The sequence below is a fragment of the Dromiciops gliroides genome, chromosome 4, assembly GCF_019393635.1.
Source record: "Dromiciops gliroides isolate mDroGli1 chromosome 4, mDroGli1.pri, whole genome shotgun sequence".
Lineage (NCBI taxonomy): Eukaryota > Metazoa > Chordata > Mammalia > Microbiotheria > Microbiotheriidae > Dromiciops > Dromiciops gliroides.
The window spans coordinates 325,413,330-325,436,165 of NC_057864.1; the positions used below are offsets into that span (position 1 = coordinate 325,413,330).

The following is a 22,836-nucleotide window of genomic DNA, read 5'->3' on the forward strand; positions in this document are numbered from 1 at the left end:
TTGGGGTCATTTCTTTTCTTTCTATGTGCCTGATTTATTTATTGACTTTGTTTTCTGTTTTTTTACTCAACCTATAATTGTAATGCATTTGGGAACTGATATTGGGAAAACTTAATATCAATGTAGATTACACCTGCTCTACCACTAATCATTGCCCTCATCATCATCACCATCAACAATAACAGTAACAATCATTTATTATTATTCATAGAGAATTGCCTTGGGTGCTGAGATTAAGTAAGTTTTTCAGGGTCATAAATCCAGTCTAAACTGCTCTAAAGCAGATGTAGAACTTGAAAACAGGTCTTTCTGACTATTGAGGCAATACTATATCACATTATCTCTTTTAATAAATGGTTACTGTGCAGCTATTCTATTCTAGCATTTGCTCCCAGTGTTTTCTTATTTTATGGTCTTCATCTTACTAGAGACTTTTCTAGATCTGCTCACTTATTCTGTATCTCTTCTGTTTAATTGCTTTCTAGTGGGGATTTCCCTTTTTGGCTTTTGGTTTTAGTTTATGTTTCTTCTCTGAATGGTAGAATTAATTTAAAATACATGTAAAAAAATTCTATATGAAACTGTGAATCTCTATTTCATACTACTTCCTTTAAAATTAATAACTTCTACATGTTCTTTCGAAATTGTCCTACACTTTTTTCCTTCCTACTGTTTTCTTTTATACATTAAAAAAGTTACATACTCGGGTTTTTTGTGGCTGAAAGGGGATTATGGAATGAAAACTTTGGGAAACACTTCTGTAGAATCTTAAGCCAGCACCAGTCTAGATAAACTGTAGCTCTTCCTAGGTGAAGGCAAAAGTTTTTGAATGTTGGGATGGAGTAGGCATAAAAAAGAAGCCAGCACACAAATTCACTACCTTTAAAAAGTACACATTTGGAAGGATATGAGACAGTATGCACAACAGATTTGGGAAAATTGGGTAGAAAGGTCAAAGAACAAAATTTGTACTCCTTGCATCTTGGACAACCCAGCAGGTTCTTGCCAGGCTTCTTATCAAGTAATAAAAGAACAGTGCACAGGTTAGCAATTGAAATAATAATGCCTTGTTTTTGGAAGGTAGAATCAGGCTGAGGTACTTGGGGACCCAAAGTAAGGACTTTGTGGTATCTAAGTGGATCTTTTAAAAATACATTTTTAATTTTGTTAAATATTTCACAATTATGTGTAAACATGTTTAGCATTGGGTTCTCTCCAAACCCTCCCCCATTTCTTGACAGGGTAAGTAATATAATATAAGTTGTACATGTAAAGTCATGTAAATTGTTTTTTTTACATATTGACCATGTTGCAAAAGAAAACAAACACATACAAAAAAAAAAAAAACCCAACAACAAGAAAGATAAGGTGGAAAAGTATGCTTTGATTCGCAAAAAAAAAAAAAAAGTTACAATGATTGTCTTTGTTTTAGTGTTATTATTGCTAATCCGTCTTCCCTACCTGACTTGCACTAATTAACCAAGAATAAGAAAACTAAAAAATGAAAATGTGACAAATAAGTGTAACTGAGAAAAAACAAACCCATACAATCAAACTGTCTAACCCCTCCCCACAAACAAACAAACAAAAAACCCCAACAAAAAACATGTCATCACCTTATGCTTCATTACTGGTCTTTTGGAGATATAATTATTAGTCAGTGCTTAGGTAGAGTTCTTAATTCTCTCAAACGTGTTTTCCTTTCTAGCATTGTCCTTACATAAAGTATTCTCCTGGTTCTAATCACTTTACCCTGTCAATTCATACTATCCAATGTTCTCTATGATATTATTTTTCATCACTCATTACAATCTTAATAATAATAATAATAATAGCTAGCATTTATATAGCATTTTTTTGTTTTGGTTTCGTTGTTGTTGTTGTGGTTTGGTTTTGGGGGGTTTTTTTGGCGGGGCAACGGGATTTAAGTGATTTGCCCAGGGTCACACAGCTAGTGTCAAGTGTCTGAGGCCGAATTTGAACTCAGGTCTACCTGAATCCAGGGCCGGTGCTTTATCCACTGTGCCACCTAGCTGCCCCTATTTATTTAGCATTTTAAAGCTTTCAAAGCACTTTATAAATATTCTCTCATTTTATTCTCACAGCAACACTAGGAGATGAATGCTAATATTATCACAGGTGAGAAATATTTTACAGGTGAGAAAACTGAGTCAGACAGAAGTTAAGTAACTTATTCAAGGTCAGACAACTGGCCAGTACTTGAGACTAAATTTGACTTTGTCTCCCTGACTTAAGGTCCATCACTCAACCCATTGTGTCATCTAGTTGTTTCTTAATGAACTTCATTCCCTATTCCTTATTATTTTCCTGTTGAGTTTCATGTGTCGATCACAATAAAATGTGGCAAGTCCTCAAAAATATGTGACTACCAGATCATTTTAGTTGTCTCCTGAGGAACCCCTATTCGGGTTAAGAAACAATTAGAACCAAATATGGAACAACTGATTAGGTTAAGATTGGGAAAGGAGTATGACAAAGCTGTATATTATCACTTTATTTATTTGACTTATATACACCGTATGAACAATCTTAGATATGTAGGGACCACTCTGATAGCAAAAAGTGAAAAAGCATTGAGGCTTCTTGATGAGGGTGAAATAGGAGAATGTAAAAGCTGGCTTGAAGTTTAACATTAAAAAAACAACAACACCTAAGATCATGGTAACTAGTCAGATAACTTCCTAGCAAATAGAAAAAGAAATGGAACCAGTATCAGATTTTATATTCTTGAGCTCAAAGATGACTGCAGACAGTGACCACAGGCATGAAATTAAAAGATACTTGCTCCTTGGAAGGAAAGCTATGGCAAATCTGGACAGCATACTAAAAGGCAGAGAAATCACCTTGCTGACAAAGGTCCATAGAGTCAAAGCCATGTATTTTACATTAGCAATATATGGCTGTGAGAGCTAGACTATAAGAAAAGTTAAGCACTGTGGGATTGACACTTTCAAATTGTGGTGCTGGAGAAGACTTTAGAGAGTCTCTTCGACATCAAAGAGATCATATCAGTCAATACTTAACAGAAATTCAGAGTATTTGTTGGAAGGTCAAATACTGAGGTGGAAGCTTAACTTCCTTGTTGACATAATGAGAAGACAGGATTTATTGGGAAAAACAAAACCCTGTTGTTGGGAAAGTGAAGGCAAAAGAAGGGAATGGCAGAGGATGAGGTGGTTAGTTAGTGTCATGGGAGCAATGAACATGAGCTTGGATAGTCTTTGAGGGAGAGTGGATGATAGAAGGCTCTGGTGTGCTATAATCTATGGAGTCATGAAAATTGAACATGCCAGAACAACTGAACAACAAATACCCAAAATTTCCATTTGTTTAACTCTCCTTTGTGTATTTTGTCTAAGAATTAGGTTCATCTGATGCTCACTCTCCCCACCCCTTCCTCCACATTTGCATATTTTTATTCTCATTAAACCCATTTACCTGAAATAGTAAGTTCCACTCCTGTCTTTTCTCCTTTCTACATTAGTGTATTCTTCCTTTTTTACGCTTCTTCTTCTTTCTCTTCTAAAGTCTGCAAAACAGAAGCAAGCCCGCAACCTCCCCAAAGGACCTCTTTTTTTCTTATTTAACTCCCCTGATATCATTTGAGGATATTAAAGTTCTGAATAAAATATTTTCACTATAACATCATACAACCTTATTCCAGTTTCTTGAATAAACTTAACTTTGTAGGTTGCTTGAGATTCTTGTGTTTGTATTTCAAAGTTCTTACTCTGCAATGGCCTTTTAATCATAAATGCTTGAGAGTTATCTGTTCCATAAAGGTTTTCTATTCTATAACCCCCTTTCTCATTACTCTACTTTGCAGGCTTAGTTATTCTTGACTATAAGCCTATATATTTTGCCTTTTGGAATGTTATATTCCAAACTCTTCTCTCATACAGAGTAGAAACTGCAAGGCATTGTATCATACTAAATACAATTTCTGACTGCTACTTGAAATCCTTCTTTCTAGGTGCTTGATTTTTTTTTTAATTTTGTTTTTCTTTAATGTGGGAAATATGGATTTTGGTTATGGTATTCTTGAGATTATAGTTTTGGGGTTATTTTTAAGAAGTGATATGTGTGTTATTTCTATCTTTACTTTAACCTCTGATTGTAATAGATCTGAGCAGTTTTTCTTTAGGTTTTCTTGAAATTTCATGTTTGGGATTTTTTTTATCATGGTATTCAAGTAGTCCATTTATTCTCAAATTATTTCTCAATCTACCTTCCAGGTCAGTTGTTTTCCTATCACATATAGATAGATTGATAGGTAGGTAGGTAGGTAGGTAGGTAGGTAGATAGATAGATAGATAGATAGATAGATAGATAGATAGATAGATAGATAGATATACAGAAATACATATATACATATATGTATGTATACCTGTACATGTGCATATGTGTTTGTGTGTGTGTGTAATCTCACACTCACTTTCTTCTCATTTTTCAATCATTTGATTATATCCTAACATTTCATCCTCTCTTATGGAGTCAGGAATTAAATTTCTTGTGCAAAGTTTACCATTATTTCTTCTCTTATATAAATTCTTTTTTTCTGATTTTTTTCTCAATACTTCTTAATTTCCTTTTTAAAACTCCTACTTCCCTTTCTTCTAGGTATGCTTGTAGTCCTCATTAAAAAAAATCCATTTTTCCTTTGAGTCTCTGTTGCAGTTGTTATAGTTATATTAACAATAATGTTAAATACTAGATGGTATGTTATTTGATCTATTGATCTACCTAGCTTTAGTTCCTGAATCAGGGCTTTGTGCTAGACATAGGCTCTTTTCTCTGCTGTACTTTTTGGTGGGATAGTAGATCTTATTTCTTTTTGCCCTCAGTTTTCTAGGGTTCTTGTACTGACTTCTACCTCCTCAGTAGAATCCCTTAGATGTTTGAGTTTCAGAGTTAAGATTCCTTCATCATTGAGTTTCAAAGTCCTGAATCTTTATGGCCCTCTGTCATCTCAGAACAGAGTAATAGGGGCCTCAGATCCACTGGTTCTGGACTATTTTGTTCTGAGTACTGAGGCAGATCCAGTTAGCACTTTGCTAGTCACTGCCTCCTTCTCCCAAAGCTTCCAGTGTACCTATTTTGGTGATTTCTGGCTGAGTTGGGGCTTTCTCAGGGGAGCTCTATCAAGGTTTTCTAGCCTCCCTATCCAACTCTAGTTGGTCTGGGAAGTGCTAATGGTGATTTTGCTTTTGGAGAAGGTGAAACTTTTGTGTAGGTCTCAGGTGGAAAAAAAATCACCTATTGTAGTTTCTCATTACATTTCTTAACCATTATTGGTCTCAAAAGCACTTTGTTGGAATAGTTATAAACAAGCTGAGTGGCCTGCTTTCTGTTCAGGTGGCCATCTTGGAAAAAATGGGGCACTATTATTTAGTTGATGAGGAAGAATTGGATCTTTTCACAAGGCCTTTCACAAAGCCTTATTCATCCATCTTATTGGATGAAAATCAGTTTCCCTCATGAATGTGCATGTGTTGGTTTATCAAAGTGAGATGGAAAGTTAAGAGAAAAATATAAAACTGGTTAGGAAATTCTAATGATGCCAAAGCAGACTAAATGAGTAGGTAGAAGAAAATACATAATCTTAAAGATTTTGAGAGAAAAGAAGTGGCAGCATAATTATATGTAATCTAAGAAGATTAATTAAGTATAACTAAAATAAAATCATAGACTGCCACAAAAAATGCCCCAAAATGTAGGTACATCCTAACTGGTTACTACTTGAACCTATGTGTTCTTTTACATTGTTGTTTTAAATTGTTCTGGAGATTACTAAACTCACTAGCTCAATTTCAGCAAATCTAAATTTCAAACTCACAAACTAAAGTATGTTACATTTTTATGGTACTTGCAGTTTTAAAAGTACTTTTCCATGTATCCTGAAAAAAACTCACCTTCTATGTGTTGTTAAATATTTTTCAGTTGAGGAAAGTGAAATATAGAAAAATCCAATGGTTTGTAACCTTGGAGTCAGAATTTTTAAAAATGATAGAGCTAAAAAAAATGATAGAGCTAGGATTTAAACCTAGGCCTTTTGGCTCCAAGTCCCATCCTCCTTTGTTCTGTACCATTCTGTCTTTCTAAAAGCCAAAGAAAATGAAAGCAGAGATAGGTCAATAAAAATTAGGGATATCATAAAGCACAAAAGTCCAAGTCCTACCTTCTTTATCCTATGTGATGAATATATAATAATTTGGTGGTATTATTCTAGCATTGTATTTCTGATTAAAATAATGGCTAACCATATCTCTGTGACAAGGTGAGGAGTTAAGAAACTGATGTATGACATGGAACCTATTATACCTGAAAGGCAAAACTATTTTTTTACTTATTCACTGAATTAGGTGATTCCTTTGCTCAACCATAAAGTCTTTTCAACAAGACAAATTTCTCAACTCTCACTGCCATGTGGTCAGATGGCATATCTGTGAATTTGCTTACAGCTAATCATATTAAAATACTATTTCTTCTACAGTATTTTCTCATGAGATTTATTCTTTTCATCTGGCTTGCTATTGTTCCTTTTCAGGTCACTGCATAAAAATGTGTTCTGGGCTTCTCATGTGTCCATCTCAGGAGACCTGAAATATAGTAAGAATGTGATAAATAGTGAAGGATTAACAACACTCATTGGGATGACCCTATCTTATCATTTGATAAGAAATAGGGTTCATCATGTAGCTTATGAAACCATTTGAGCAGCACATGTGTTGTTTTATATAACAGATTGAAGAGACATTCACATGGTGAATTTATACCATTATTTTAAATACCTTTGGTTTGACATGCTTTGCTTATTCTGGGAATCTACATTTTGACAGAATGATGACATTCTTCTTGGACTGTGAAGATATCATTGACAGTATCCTTATAAAATACAAGTCTAATGATTTCTTATAGTTTCAGGTCACTGTTGTAGGTCTTTCCTTGGAAGGGCTTCACTGTAGCACCTTGATACATCACTTCTGACTCCCTCAGTCAACATATGTGCCTCTATAAAATAGTCTATGACCTTTTTTTCCCCTCATATGTTCAATTTCCTAGAATAGTCAGTCATTCACATAGGGCAACTAAAAATGATTTCTAGACTTTTTGATACTTGGCAAATATTGAGACAAAGGTTTTGCTGAGGAAAAGAAATAGATTAACACCTGTGTCCTGGTTCCTTATTATGTTCTCCAGAATAAGTATTTATTGAAAATCACAGGGTGCATTTTGAAGTTGTAGGAGTATGAGTGAGTAAAACTAATTTAATAAAAGTGGATGTGTTACCCACCTCAGTTTTATTCCTCTCATCTCTAATCTCTACTTGGATACTTCCAGTGACAAGAAGTTCACTAAATCACAATTCCATTTTTTAATTAGCTTTAATTGATAGAAAGTGCTTACTGAGTTAGGAGCCAAGATGTCAGAATAGGCAGTAAATCACTATAACTCACCCATGTTGACCTCCAAAGAAGCATAAAGTAGCACCCCAAAACAAATCCTGGAACAGCAGAAGAAGCAAAAAGATGAGGTAAAATAAACTTTTAACCCAAAAAAATTGGAAGATCAGCAAGAAAAATCTGTCTCACTTGGATATAATAGGAAAGCAGTCTAGGACAGGAAACATCCCAAAAAACCAGCAGCAAGCCCTACTTCAACAGATCAGTAGGAGATCCTGAGCACAGTGCAGTGGAGCAGGGTAAGGCCAACACCAGGTCCCCCCACAGGCCTCAGCATAGCCAGGGCAATGGGCAGATTCCAGCTCAAAGAACCACATAGTCCTGGTCAAACAGGCAACCTCTAGTGGCCAGATTGCCACATGCTTCCTTGTAGCATCAGGGAAATACAAAAACACTGCACTGGCTTCTGCACATGGCATACACAAGTACTAGGACCCTGGGTCAGCACCAGGTAAGCTGCCAGACTCCTACAGTCTGCAGTAGCACCAGCCACCTCCCACCCTACACCCTCAACAAAGCACCAGACACCAGAGACCCCTTTGAGCCTCAGGGCAACATCAGTGCAGCACCAGGTAAATAGCCAGGGCCTGCAGCCCCTGGCACAAGAAAGCCAAATCCTTTTCCACCCAATGAGCAGAGCTCAAATTTAAAAGAATGGCAAAAGGTCAAAAAAGACAAGTAAAACACAACAGTAGAAGAATTTGACCATAGAAAGTTATTATGATCACAAGAAAGGCTAAGACAAACTCAGAAGAGGACAACGGTGTTCAAACACCTATTGGGAAAGCCCCCAAAGCAAAATGTGAAGTGGTTTCAAGCCCAGAAAGAATTCATGGAAGAGCTCAAAAAGGACCTTAAATCATATAAGAGAAGTAGAAGAAAAATGGGGGTGAAAATGAGAGCAATTCCAGAGAATTGTGGAAAAATAATCAGCAGTTTGGAAAAGGAAAACAAATGCATAAAAAGTAGGATTGGGAAAATGGAAAAGGAGATACAAATATCCACTGAAGAAAACAACCCCTTAAAAAGTACAATTGGCCAAATGGAAAAGAAAGTACAAAGCTAATTGAGTAAAACAACTTAAAAGTTAGAACTGGGCAAGTGGAAGCTACTGACTCTATGAGACATCAAGAATCAACAAAAGAATGAAAGAATAGAAGGAAATGTAAAATACCTCATGGGAAAAACAACTAACTTGGAAAATAGATCTAGGAGAGAAAATGTCAGAATCATTGGACTACCTGAAATACATAACAAAAAGTAGGACCTGAACAGCATTTTCCAACAAATTATCAAGGAAAACTGCATTGATATCTTGGAAATAGTGGACAAAATAGGTATTGAAAGAATCCACTGATCACCTCAGGAAAGAAATCCCCCAAATAAAAACTCCAAATAACATTATAGCCAAATTACAGAAATAACAAGTCAATAAAAATTTTTTGCAAGTGTCCAGAAAGAAATAATTCAAATATTAGGGAACTATAATCAGGATTAAACAGAATTTAGCAGCTGCAACATTAAGGGATTGGAGGTCATGGAACATGATATTCCAGAAGGCAAAAGAATTAGGACTAGAACCAAGAATCACCTACCCAGAAATATCAATCATAATACTTCAAGGGAAAAAATAATCATTCAATGAAATAGGATTTCAAGCTTTCATAAGAAGACCAGAATTGAATAAAAAAATTTGATCTCCAATCAAGACCCAAGAGAAGCCTAAAAAAGTTTTTAAAAAAATGAAAGAAAACATAAGGGATTCCGTGGAGCTGAACTATTTATATACGTACATGGGAAGAAGTTACTTGAAATTCTTGAAAATTTTACCACTAATAGCACAGTGAGAAGGAATAAACATAGACAAAGGATACAGGTTTAAGGTGAATTTGAAGGCATGATACCAAAATATATACAGGGAATGAGAAAAAGGAGTACACTGGTACAGAAGAAAGGGAGAGGTAGAATGGGGTAAATGATTCCACAGGAAGAGGCATAAAAAACCTATTGCCTGTGGAGGAAAAGATGGGAGGGTGGGAGTTGTAATAGTAGTATAACTCAGTAACTGTTCTGCAACTTAAGAGTCTTAAAGAGTTTCCTGGGGGACATAGAGATATTGTAACTGAACTAGAGACATAGCTAGTATGTAAAAAGTAGTACTTGAAATTAATTCTTACTGACTTTTGAAGTCGTCTTTGTCCATTACATAGCACTACCACTCCAAGTTTAAATATATTTAATTTTACTCTCATTGGTATTAGCTCAAAGAGGAAATAATATACACAATCAGTTGAATATAAAACTCTATCTTACCTGAAAGGAAAGTAGGAGGGGAGGAGATTAAATAAAAGTATCAGATTGGCTAATATGACAAAAAAGGAAAATGTTAAATGTTGAAGAGAATGTGGGAAAATTGGTACACTAAGTACTATTGGTGGAGTTGTGAATTGACCCAAAAATTCAGTAAAGCAATTTGGAACTATGCCCAAAGGGCAAACAAACTGTGAATACCATTTGACCCAAAAATACCTCTACTAAGTCTGTATCCCAAAGAGATGATAAAAAGGGGAGAGGAGCTACATGTGCAAAAATATTTATAGCAGCCCTTTTCATAGTGGGAAAATGTTGGAAACTGAGGGGATATACATCAATTGGGGAATGGCTGAACAAATTATGGCATATGAATGTAATGTAATACTATTGTGCAATAAGAAATGATGAACCAACATCATTACCTGAACTGATGCAAAGTGAAGTAAACAGAATGAGGAAAACATTGTATACAAGATCAGCAACATGGTGTGATGATCAACTATGAATGATTCAGCTCTTCTCAGTAACACAATGATCCAAGATAAATACAAAGGACTCACAAAAAAATGCTATCTATATCCAGATAAAAAACTGATGAACTCTGAATGCATGTTCACACACATTTTTCACTTTGTTTCTTTTTCCCTTTTTATCTGTTTCTTCTTTCACAACTGTGACTAATATGGGAATTTGTTTTACATGATAACATGTGTATAACCCATATCAAATTGCCTACCATTTTAGGAAGTGGGGAGGGGATGTAGATAGGGAGAAAAATTTGGAACTCAAAATCTTATAAATATGAATGCTCGGTTCCGGAGGTAGACTGAGCTCTCCCAAATTTCCCTCGGAAACAAAGTTAAATTAAGCCTCTCAACAGATTCTGGAGCTGCAAAACCTGCAAAAAACCAGAGTGAAATAATCTTTCAACTTAAGATAACCAAGAGGAGCAGCTAAGTGGTGCATTGGATAAAGCACCAGCCCTGGATTCAGGAGGACCTGAGTTCAAATCTGGCCTCAGACACTTAACACTTTTTTTTGGTGAGGTAATTGGAATTAAGTGACTTGCCCAGAGTCACACAGCTAGTAAGTGTCAAGTGTCTGAGGCCAGATTTGAACTCAAGTCCTGCTGACTCCAGGACCAGTGCTCTATCCACTGTGCCACCTAGCTGCCCCTAGACACCTAACACTTAATAGGTGTGTGACCCTGGCCAAGTCACTTAACCCTAATTGCCTCCCCCCCAAAAATAATAACCTAGAAGATCTTCAGGAAAGGTCTGTTTCATCTAGGTAATAGCTCAGCTCAGAGCATGTCTAGGCAAGTTAAAGTGCTCTTAGCTACAGCACAGATTAGCAGCTGAGGTACTAGCTCAGTAAGCTAGTAGCACAGTAGTCCACTTGTGAGGCCTCCAGGCCCAATGGAGAAGGTCATCTGCCAGATGGGGTATCTACTACCCAACAGACCCAACTAGGCTGGGCCACTCAAGTGCAGTGAGCAAGTTGCAAGGTGCTGATGCCTCAGAGCAGAAAGCCAGTGATTCTGCCCATGGCCCCCAACAAAAGAAGCTTGGGACAGTCCACACTGTACCCTAGGAGCAGAACTCAACCTTGAAAGGCATAAAAGAGGCTAAAATATGAATAAGAAATGGAAAGGAACCCTCACCCTTGAAAATTGCTATGGTGACAGGAAGGACCAAAACATAAACTCAGAGAATGACAACAAAGATAAAATGCCTACATGTGAAACCTTAAAGGAAAGAATTGGTTTTGAGACCAAAAAGCCCTCTTGGAAGAGCTCAAAAAGGATTCAATAAACCAAATAAAAGAAGTAGAAGAAAAATTGGGAAAAGACATGAGAGTTATGCATGAGAAAGTCAATAGATTTAAAAAGGAAATTATGCCTTAAAAATACAATTGGACAGCATCCAAATTCTTAGAGGAGAAGTTAAATGAGTTACAAGAGGAATTAGAAAGTAATACTATACTAGTGGGGGATCTGAATCTTCCCCTCTCAGAATTAGATAAATCTAGCCAAAAAATAAATAAGAAATAAGTGAAAGCGGTGAATAGAATACTAGAAAATTTAGACATGATAGATGTCTGGAGAAAGCTGAATAGGGAAAGAAAGTAATATACCTTCTTCTCAGGAGTACATGGCACATTTTCAAAAATTGACCATGTATTAGGGCACAAAATCATCATAGTCAAATGTAGAAAGGCAGAAATAGTAAATGCATCTTTCTCAGATCATGATGCAATAAAAATTACATGTAAGAAAGAGCCATGGAAAAGTATAATGAAAATCGATTGGAAACTAAATTAATTTCATTCTAAAAAATGAATGGGTCAAACAACAACTCATAGAAACAATCAATAACTTTATCCAAGAGAATGGCAATAATGAGACAACATACCAAAATCTATTGGATGCAGCCAACGCAGTGCTTAGGGGAAAATTTATAGCTCTAACTGCTTACATGAATAAAAAAGATAAAGAGGAGATCAATCAATTGGGCATGCAACTTAAAAAGCTAGAAAGAGAACAAATTAGAAATCCCCAATTAGATACTAAACTAGAAATCCTGAAAATTAAAGGAGAAATTAATAAAATTGAAAGCAAGAAAACTATAGAATTAATCAATAAAACTAAGAGCTGGTTTTTATAAAAAAACCCAATAAAATGGATAAAATATTGGTTAATTTGATTTAAAAAAAGAAAGAAGAAAAATAAATTACCAGTATCAAAAATGAAAGGGGTGATGTTACCACCAATGAAATGGAAATTAAATCAATAATTAGGAATTATTTTGCCCAACTCTATGCCAATAAATTTGACAATCCAAATGAAATAGTTAAATATTTACAAAAATACAAACTTCCCAGGTTAACTGAAGAAGAAATAAAATCCTTAAATAAACCCATATTAGAACAAGAAATTGAACAAGCCATTAATAAACTCCCTAAGAAAAAATGCCCAGGGCCAGATGGGTTTATGGGTGAATTCTACCAAACATTTAAAGAACAATTAATTCCAATATTATACAAATTATTTGGAAAAATAGGTGAAGAAGGAGTTCTGCCAAATTCGTTTTATAACACAAATATGGTGGTGATACCAAAACCAGGCAGAGCAAAAACAGAGAAAGAAAATTAGAGACCAATTTCCCCAATGAATATTGATGTTAAAATCTTTTTTTTTAAATAAACATTTTATTTACTGACCAACAGTAGTTCTAAAACCATAGCTTCTGGAAGAACCACTTGTTTTTGCCTGTCTTGTACCTCTCCTCAAACTTGACCTTGGCCTCCCTTCTCCCCTTCCATTTTAGCGCAGGGTCATGGAACACATCCTTGTTGACAACTGTTTTGTCCAATGGGATATCCACAGAGTATCTGGTGGGCATGAGGTGGTTGTAGTTATAAACTTTCATGAAGGACTTGATTTTCCATCTCTTGGCAATCTTCTTTTTGCCCATTGCTGCGGTCACCTTTCGAGGGTAGCGGTTGATGCCTGCCACCAAGGCATGGCTGTAGGGCCTGTCAGATGTCCCATCATCAATGTTCTTGATGATGACAGCTTTGCGCCTGGAGTACCGCCCGGCCAGGACCAGCACCACCTTCCCAGGTTTCATGAACTTGCCCATTTCGACACGAAGCGGGACGCTCCTACAGCCAAAAGGAAGACAGCACGCTTCTGCTGACCTTTCATGCCGGCGATGTTAAAATCTTAAACAAGATATTAGCAAGGAGATTACAGCAAGTGATCACCAGGATAATACACTATGACCAGGTGGGATTTATACCAGGAATGCGGGGATGGTTCAACATTAGGAAAACTATCAACATAATCAACCACATCAATAAGAAAACTAACCAAAATCATGTGATTAGCTCAATAGATGCAGAGAAAGCTTTTGACAAAATACAGCTCCCATTCCTAATAAAAACACTAGAGAGCTTAGGAATAGGTGGAACTTTCCTTAAAATAGTAAATAGTATCTAACTAAAACCATCCACAAGCATTATATGTAATGGAGATAAGTTAGAGGCCTTCCCAATAAGATCAGGGGTGAAACAGAGATGTCCATTATCAATTCTATTATTCAGTATTGTACTAGAAATGTTAACTTTAGCAATCAGAGAAGAAAAAGGAATTAAAGGAATCAGAATAGGCAAGGAGGAAACAAAACTATCCCTCTTTGCAGATGATATGATGGTATACTTAGAGAATCCTAGAGAATCAACTCAAAAATTACTTGAAACAATTAACAACTTTAGCAAAGTAGGATATAAAATAAATCCACATAAATCATCAGCATTTCTATACGTGACCTTCAAAGTCCAGCAGCAAGAGACAGAAAGAGAAATTCCATTTAAAGTAATGGTAGATAATATAAAATACTTAGGAGTCTACTTGCCAAGACAAACCCAGGAACTCTATGAACACAATTACCAAACACTTGTCACACAAATCAAATCATATCTAAATAATTGGAAAGAAATCAACTGCTCATGGATAAGGCAGAGCTAATATAGTAAAAATGACAATTCTACATAGATTAATTTATCTATTCAGCGCCATACCAGACTACCTAAAAATTATTTTATAAAGCTAGAAAAAATAACAAAATTAATCTGGAAAAACAAAAAGTCAAGAATATCAAGGGAAATCATGAAAAAAAATGCACAGGAAGGTGGGTTAGCTGTACCAAATCTGGAGCTTTACTATAAAGTGGCAGTCATCAAAACTATCTGGTACTGGCTAAGAAATAGAGTGGAGTATCAATGGAATAGACTAGGCACAGGAGACACAGTAGCAAATAACATTAATAATGCAGTGTTTCATAAACCCTAGGTCAGATTACCTGCTGTCTAGGAGAGGAGGGAGGCAGGGAGAAAAATCTGAAATTGCAAAGCTTGTATACAAATATGTTGAGAACTGTTTTTGCATGTAACTGGAAAAACATAAAATACTTTTATCAGAAAAAATACAATTGGACAAATGGAAAAGGAGGTGCAGAAGCTGACTGGGGAAAATAATTTCTTAAGAATCAGAATTGGAGGGGGGGCAACTAGGTGGCACCATGGATAAAGCCTGGATTCAGGAGGACCTGAGTTCAAATCTGGACTCACACACTTCACACTTACCAGCTGTGTGACCCTGGGCAAGTCACTTAACCCTCCTTGTCCTGCCCAAAACAAACAAACAAACAAAAAAAGAATCAGAATTGCGTAGATGGAAGCTAATAACTCAATGAGATAACAGGAAGAGGTAAAGCAGAATCAAAAGAATATAAAAGCATAAGAAAACATAAAATATTTCCTCAGAAAAAACAACAGACCTGGAAAATAGATACAGGAGTAACAATACATGAATATTCAGACTATCTTAGGAGCATGGTAAAAAAAGAACCTAGACAGCATATTTCAGGACATTATCAAGGAGAACTGTCCCAAGGTCTGAGAAACAGAGGAAAAGATTGTCTTTGAAAGAATCCACCGATCACTTCCTGAAAGAGACCCTAAAAGGAAAATTCCAAGGAATATTATATCCAAATTCCAGAATTATCAAGTAAAAGAGAAAATATTGCAAGCAGCCAGAAAGAACCAATTTAAATATCAAGGAAAAACAATCAGAATAATATAGGAACTGGAAGCTTCAACATTAAAGGATTGGAGGGTAAAGGGATTACAACCAAGAATGCATTATGCAGCAAAATTAATCATACTCTTTCAGGAGAAGATATGGGCATTCAATGAAATTAGGAACTTGAAAACTTTCCTAATGAAAAGCCCAGAACTGAACAGATTCAATTTATAAATACAAGACTCAAGAGATGCATGAAAAGGTAAAAAGGGGGCAGGGAAAGACATGTTATTCAATAAGATTAAAATGTTTGCATCCCTACATGGGAAGTACATACTAGTAAATGTTGAGGCAGATAAGAGGAGTACACACAGACAGATGTTGTGGATATAAGTTAAGTTGATGTGATGATATTAAAAAAAATCTTAAGGGGTAACAAAAAGGATTATACTTGGAGAAAATGAAAGGGAAGGCAGAATGGGGTAAATCACATTACAGGAAGAGGCACAAAAATCTTATTAGAATAGATGGAAAAGAGGGAAGTGTGAACATTGTTTGGACCTTCCTTTAATCTGTTTTGGCTCAAAGAGTGAATAACATTCACACTCAGTTGGGTTTAGAATGTTATCTTACCCTACAGGGAGGTAAAAGGGGAAAGGGGAAAGAAAAGGGTGGGGTGCTGATAGAAGGGAGGGCAAAACTAGGAGTTGAAAAGGGAAAGGACAAAAGAGAGGTGGGGCTGATAGAGGGCAAGGTAGATTGAGGGAGGTGGTGGCCAAAAACAAAACACTAGTGAGAAAAGAAGGGAGAAAGCAAAGAGAAAAGTATAAACAAAAATAGGATGCAGGAAAATACATAGTAATCATAACTGTGAATATGAATGGGATGAACTCTCCTATAAAATTGAAGCAGATAGAGTGGAATATATAATATGTTGTTTACAAGAAAAACATTTGAAACACAAACAGAGTAAAGGTAAAAGGCTAGAGCAGAATGTATTATCCTTCAGGTGAAGTAAAAAAAAAAAAAGAATGATAAAAATAGTCTTGGCATGTAATTGGGAAAAAATAAATACTATTTAAAAGGGGAAAAAAGAAAGTGATTCCTTATGTTGAGAACAAATCTGCCTTCCTATATCTTCCAACCAACTATCTTGGGAAATAGAATCATTGAAACATAGAATTTAATAATTAAAATGAACCTTAGATGGTATTCAATCTGTGACCTCCAACTTCACTGATTGTGTGCTCATCAAATTTTAAATGATACAAAAATGAATTGATTAGTATCATAATAGAATTAGAATTTTAAAAGATTTTGACAAGCTGGAAATTTGAACCAAGAGCAATAAGATAAAATAAGTAAAATATAACTTAATTTACTACATAAGTTTTATTTCAATGTACTAGTTGGTTATGCTGACTTTTTAATTTTTCTCTTAAAATCTCTGTTACAAGGAAAAACTTGGATATAGAGGAAGATAGATGTATTTAAAAATGAACAGGTAAAAACAGAGACCATCAATAAAAAAATGAAAAGTGAAAAAAAATTATAAATTTCAAATGAGTGATTTTATAACAGAAAAACATTATTGTTTTTTACATCTTAGTCATTTCTGGAAACATCTATTCATTCTTTTACCCATCTTAATTGATATCTGCCTTGTAACAAAAAGAAAAAGTTCAGCAAAACCCCCTAATGTGGTAATCATTAGTGACATTCTATAATGGTAGCCCTCTTTTTCTCTGTTAAGAAAAAGTAGGTAGGTTTCATAATCTCTTCTCCAAGACTATTGAATTTTTAATTTTTTGGAGTTGGGCTAGTTTTTCCTTTGGATTGTTGTAGTCATATGTAGTGTTCTTTTGTTTCTACTCATTTCACTATCAGTTCATTTTTCTGAAATCCACATATTTTTTACTGATTTTTTTTACTTATATTTACAAAATAATATTACATTTCATCTATTCAGCGTGATTTGTTCAGCTATTTCCCCAGTTAATGGATAGGTACTTAAGTTTCCAGTTCTTATATATATTGGGCTATAATTCTTTGGTTCTTTACTACCCTATTTCTTTCCTTCTTTCCAATTTTATTATGGTCATTAATAATTAAAATTTCTTTGAAAACTTCATCTTCATTTACCACTTATCTATTGGGAAATGGCTCAGAGTATTTTTTTATGTTATTTTGCAATATATTTTGAACACCATGATTTTATAAGTGATATTTAATGTAACATTTTCTTATCACTTTCTTTTTATTCTAATTTACATTTCATTTGTGCAAAAAAAATTTCAGTTCATCATTTTTTTTTGCAGGGCAATGGGGGTTAAGTGACTTGTTCAGGGTCACTCAGCTAGTAAGTGTCAAATGTCTGAGGCTGGATTTGAGCTCAGGTACTCCTGAATCCAGGGCTGGTGCTTTATCCACTGCGCCACCTAGCTGCCCCCATCATATTTTTTAAAAATTTGTATTCTTCTTAATGATTGGCTCTTTGCATTATTTGGTTAATTTTTTCCCCACTTATCATAGATGTTAAATGTACTTTCTCCAACTGTTATCTAATTTACTTTAATGACATGATCTTCTATATTCATGTCATGACTGTTATGATTTTATTATAAGATGTGCATAAAGGTATACCTAAACTTAATCTTTGTTAAATTGTCTTCCATTTTTCCCAGTGTTTATTTAATAAGAAGGTCATTGCCTATATATGATCAAAAGCTATTACTCAATAGACAATAGACAAAAAGTATGAAAACAAAACTTTTCAAAAGAATCACAAGCAATTTAACATTCACATGGAAGAATGCTCCAAATCACTACTAAGAAGAGAAAACCAAATCAAAACAACACTGAGATTTTCAACCTATACCTTCCTCCTTAGAAGTCCTTAGGCACAGTGTATTGTAAATAACACTCCTGATAGCCTATTTTTCCCCAGAAAAGCTGGAAGTTATTGGACATAATAAATACATCATAAAACATGAAAATGTTTTTATATACAGATAGAAAATATCTGGTTAAACTGAATGGTTTTAGAATAAGTTTTCACTTTATGGTCATATTATTACCTGCTAAGAATAGATATCAAAATTAAGAAGAATTCTCTGCATGGAATTCTAGATGTTTACCTCAACAATTTAAAACATATTACTAACTTGTGGAAATGAAATTTGATAAAAAATAGTGGTGTAAATACTAGATTTGACTATTTTCTGGAGAAGTTTAACTAATACCAAACAGACAACACAACAAGAGGGTCAACAAAACCCAGAAACCACCTCTACTATGAAACTCATAATCTTGTCAAATAGAGAGTTATCAATAGCTATTAACCTATATAAAAATATTATGATGCCTTGATGAAAACATGAGAAGGGAATAATTAGACTTCAGCATGCAGCTAAGTGGTTCCGTGATTAGAGTGCTAGGCCTAGAGTCAAGAAGACTCTTGAGTTCCAATCTGGCCTCAGACACTTATTAGTTGTGTGACTGTGGGCAAGTCACCAAACCCTGCTTGACTCAGTTTGCTCATTTGTAAAATAAACTAGCGAAGGAAATGGCAAACCACTCTAGTGTCCTTACCAAGTAAATTCCAAATGGGGTCACAAAGAGTTACATGCAACTGAAATAACTGAACAAAAGTACCAATAAGACTTCAAAGATCTTTACATGATTTTCGGTCACATAAACTTAATGTAGAGAATATATTGTCCATTTTGCATATTGTATATTAATTATTTTTTGAAGAAGCAGTTGACTTGGAGGACAAAGCATTATACAAAAGGCCCTCCTGAACTACGGGGTTTCACACACATATGTTAAAATGATAGAGAATTCTATAACAGCTGGGTCCACAGACATAAGTTTATTCAGTGATCCACTGAGTATTAGCATCAAGTGAGCCATAAAACATGGAGACATATGCTCACATAAAGTGTTCTCCAGTTCCATGAAGGATATCCTGTACAGATAGCAAATGGAAAAGTAATCCCTTATCTATCTCCAGATGTTTCTGCTTGTAGATGACACAGTGCCAAGTGAAGCAAGTCTTGTAAGGACTTACAATACCTTCTCATTGAGATTCATGGTCATTCTAAAGCAACTGACCTAGTAAACAAAAACATAAAATACAGTGGTTTAAATGTGTATGTTGCCTGAATTACAACTTGCAATTAAATGAGCAGCCAATTCAGTTAGATAAAATTAATCAAACAACATTTATTAAGCACCTACCATGTCCCAGGCATTTATTAGACACATGTCACACATCTCAATGGAAAACTCCCTTTTATCAAATAAACAGAAAAAACTACTCAAGTCAGAGACGAGAGTATAATAACATGCAATATCTCACACTCATATTCTACCTCCCTACCAAAATGAATTCTTGTATGATTGGGACAATTTTACCTTGAATAATATTATTTTAATAACCTTAAATATCCAACAAATATTGATAGCTAAATTGATTAACAAATTAATGCCTAAAATTCTTATAAAACATCTCCTTTTAAGTGTATTTTTCTGATTTTATGTGTATTATTAATATGATTCCATCTCCTCAATGTTTGAAAATGCAGTTTCCTATATATTATTTTACCAAATTTTAATAATGTTTTCTATAATTATTATCAATGAATATTTATTAAGGACCTATTATGTGCCAGGCATTATGCAAAAGCACCACTTTGCTCATGTAAAAATGTGCATTTTATACATACTTAATTTCCTTAATAAAATGTATTTGGGACTGTACATCCTACAGATTTGACTACAAATACCTTGGGTCACAGATTAATAATAGAGATAGTATTGAAAGGACCTTAGAGACCATCACAAATAACTTTCATGCATTACAGATGAAGAAATTGGAACTTGAAAAGGTTAGCTGTTTACCCAAAGTCAAACAGGAACTGGCAGAACCACGGCTTGAATTCAGATCCTAAGAGTAAAAATCCAGAACCTTTCAAGCTGCCTATTTAATAATGAGATACAAATAACCTTGGTTGTAAAGAAAATAAAGAAATTCAAGCTATTATTTTCTTTTTTTAAAATAAAAGTATTTTATTATTTTCCAGTTCCATGTAGAGATAGCTTTCAGCATTTGCTTACATCAGATTTCCAATTTCAAATTTTCTCCCTCTCTCCCCTCCCTTCCCCTTTCCCCAGACAGCAGGCAATCTGATATATATATATGTGTGTGTGTGTGTGTGTGTGTATGTATAGACACATATATGCACATACACATATGTGCACACATATACACATACATAACAACATTAAACCTATTTCTGCTTCAGTCATGCTATAAGAGAAGAATCAGAGCAATAAGGAAAAACCTCAAAATAGAAAAACAGCACCAAAACCAAAAGAAATAGTATGGTTCAATCAGCATCCATATTCCATAGTTCTTTTTTTTTCTGGATTTGGAGAGCTTTTTGCATCATGAGTCCCCTGGAACTCTCTTTTGCCATTGTATTGGTGAGAAGAATCCAGTCCATCACAGTTGATCAACACACAATGTTGATGATACTGTGTATAATGTTCTTCTGGTTTTGCTCATCTCACTCATCATCAGTTCATGCAAGTCCTTCCAGGTTTCTCTGAACTTCTCCTGCTCATCGTTTCTCACAAGCTATTATTTTCTAATAACACTTATATGGTCCCTGTGTATAAACTATATATGTCCAATTTGTCTATAATTATCAATTTCTATATATGTACGCCATATATAAATACAAAAGAACTGTGGCTTTAGTGAAGAGAGTGCTAGGCTTAAGGCAAGAAGATCTCGGAACAAAATATGCTTTTGACAATAGCTGTTAAAATATGGCCAGGTCAACCTCCCTGGGTCTCGTTTCCATGATGTAGATAAAAATTCCTAAAGTTTCTATTCCATGTGGTATTTGTGAAGTTAAAATGACACAACAACAACAACAACAATAGCAACACTAAGACTTCATACTGCACTAAGACTTTTTGAGACAAGTTGTATAGCTAATATTTATTAATTTGTTTACTTATTTACAAAAGAGGAAACTAAAACTCTGATACAAGGTCACAGGGCTAGTTAATGTAATATCCAGAATTAGTTCCCAGATCTTTTTGCTTCCAATGAAGTGAACATGCCATAATGTCAACCACATTTCCACTCAGCTTTGCAGACCATGAAGATTAGGTAATGTTTCAACTATAAGGAGTTCCTAAGCCCCTTCAAATTGAACTTCTCTTGCCACAGATATTTATTTGCTTCGGGGAGGTTTGATGTAATTACTTCTGAACATCATTAATTCTTTTTTTTTTAAGTGTACACATTATTTTAGAGGCAGTGAGGCATACATGAGAGCTGTATTTGGATTCAGGAAGACCTGGATTTCAATTCTGCCTCTGACCATGTGATCCTGAGGAAATCACTTAACTTCTCTGTTTATTCAATTTCTTAGGATTTATTAACTAATACACCCTGGAATTTAAGTCATTCTTGGTGAACAAAGTTCCCAAAGTAATGGTTCTCCATTTTGGTAATCACAAATCTTTTGCATATCCTCCCTTGCCAATATAACTTTAATAAAGAGATATAACTTTTCTAATATTGTCCTATAAGTATGTCAGAGCTCACTTAGTGTATGGATTTAAGGGATTAAAGGCTTCAATATGTGTTAAGGGCATATACAGCTCCACACAAGTTTACACTGATAGGATCAGAACCCCCTTCTTTGACCTTTACATAGTATAGGGCAAGCTTCATTTTTAGCATTCAATGGCAAATTTCTAGATATCAAAACTACGCAGATCTGACTTGCTATGCAAGATAATTTGGTACATAAACCACAGAATAAACCACCTAAATGATGATCCCAACACATTTTAGAAGATAAATTTCATTTTTTTTGTCTTCGTTAATAACCAAGTCTAGAGAAGAATCTGTGATTTAGTTGACATGAAAACTACCAGTATATAAATTTTCTCTCCTACAGTAGAACTTGCAATCCCACTCTTGGATGTCTGAGGAACATAGATGGCAAATAACTTTTCCAAGTTCACACAGCCAGTAAGTGCTAGAGATAGATTTTTGAGTCCAGGTCTTCCTCACTCTAAGCATGTTATCTCAAAGATGTCTCTACCTCTTTGTCAAGAATTACTTATAATTTTTTTAAAAAGAATTACTTATAAACTGATTATCCATAACAACCATAAATAATATCTGACAACTGATGTCTCAATTTCATTAAGATAAAGTCACCTTGACTCATCATCCAGCAGTCGTGTGTATGCATACGTTGGATGGATAACTCCCTTCCAAAGAATTCCAAATTTTAGTCTTTTTTTAGGTATGCATTTGAGTTCTTAGGGAAGTAACAACATCAACATGCTATTCTGTTTTAATGTTCTCTACAAATAAATGGAGGAAAGAAAAAATGGAAAGCCTGAGCCCCGTGATTG

At 34.8% G+C, this 22,836-nt stretch overlaps 1 protein-coding gene across 1 annotated transcript; it reads right to left on the reverse strand.

Moving 5' to 3' along the window:
- Nucleotides 1-12,987: 12,987 nt before the first annotated feature.
- Nucleotides 12,988-13,473, reverse strand: LOC122725669 (60S ribosomal protein L27-like). The gene has a single exon (XM_043962879.1). The coding sequence runs from the start codon at nt 13,439-13,441 to the stop codon at nt 13,031-13,033; it is 411 nt and encodes a 136-aa protein (XP_043818814.1). The 5' UTR covers nt 13,442-13,473; the 3' UTR covers nt 12,988-13,030.
- Between the last annotated feature and the right edge of the window lie 9,363 nt (nt 13,474-22,836).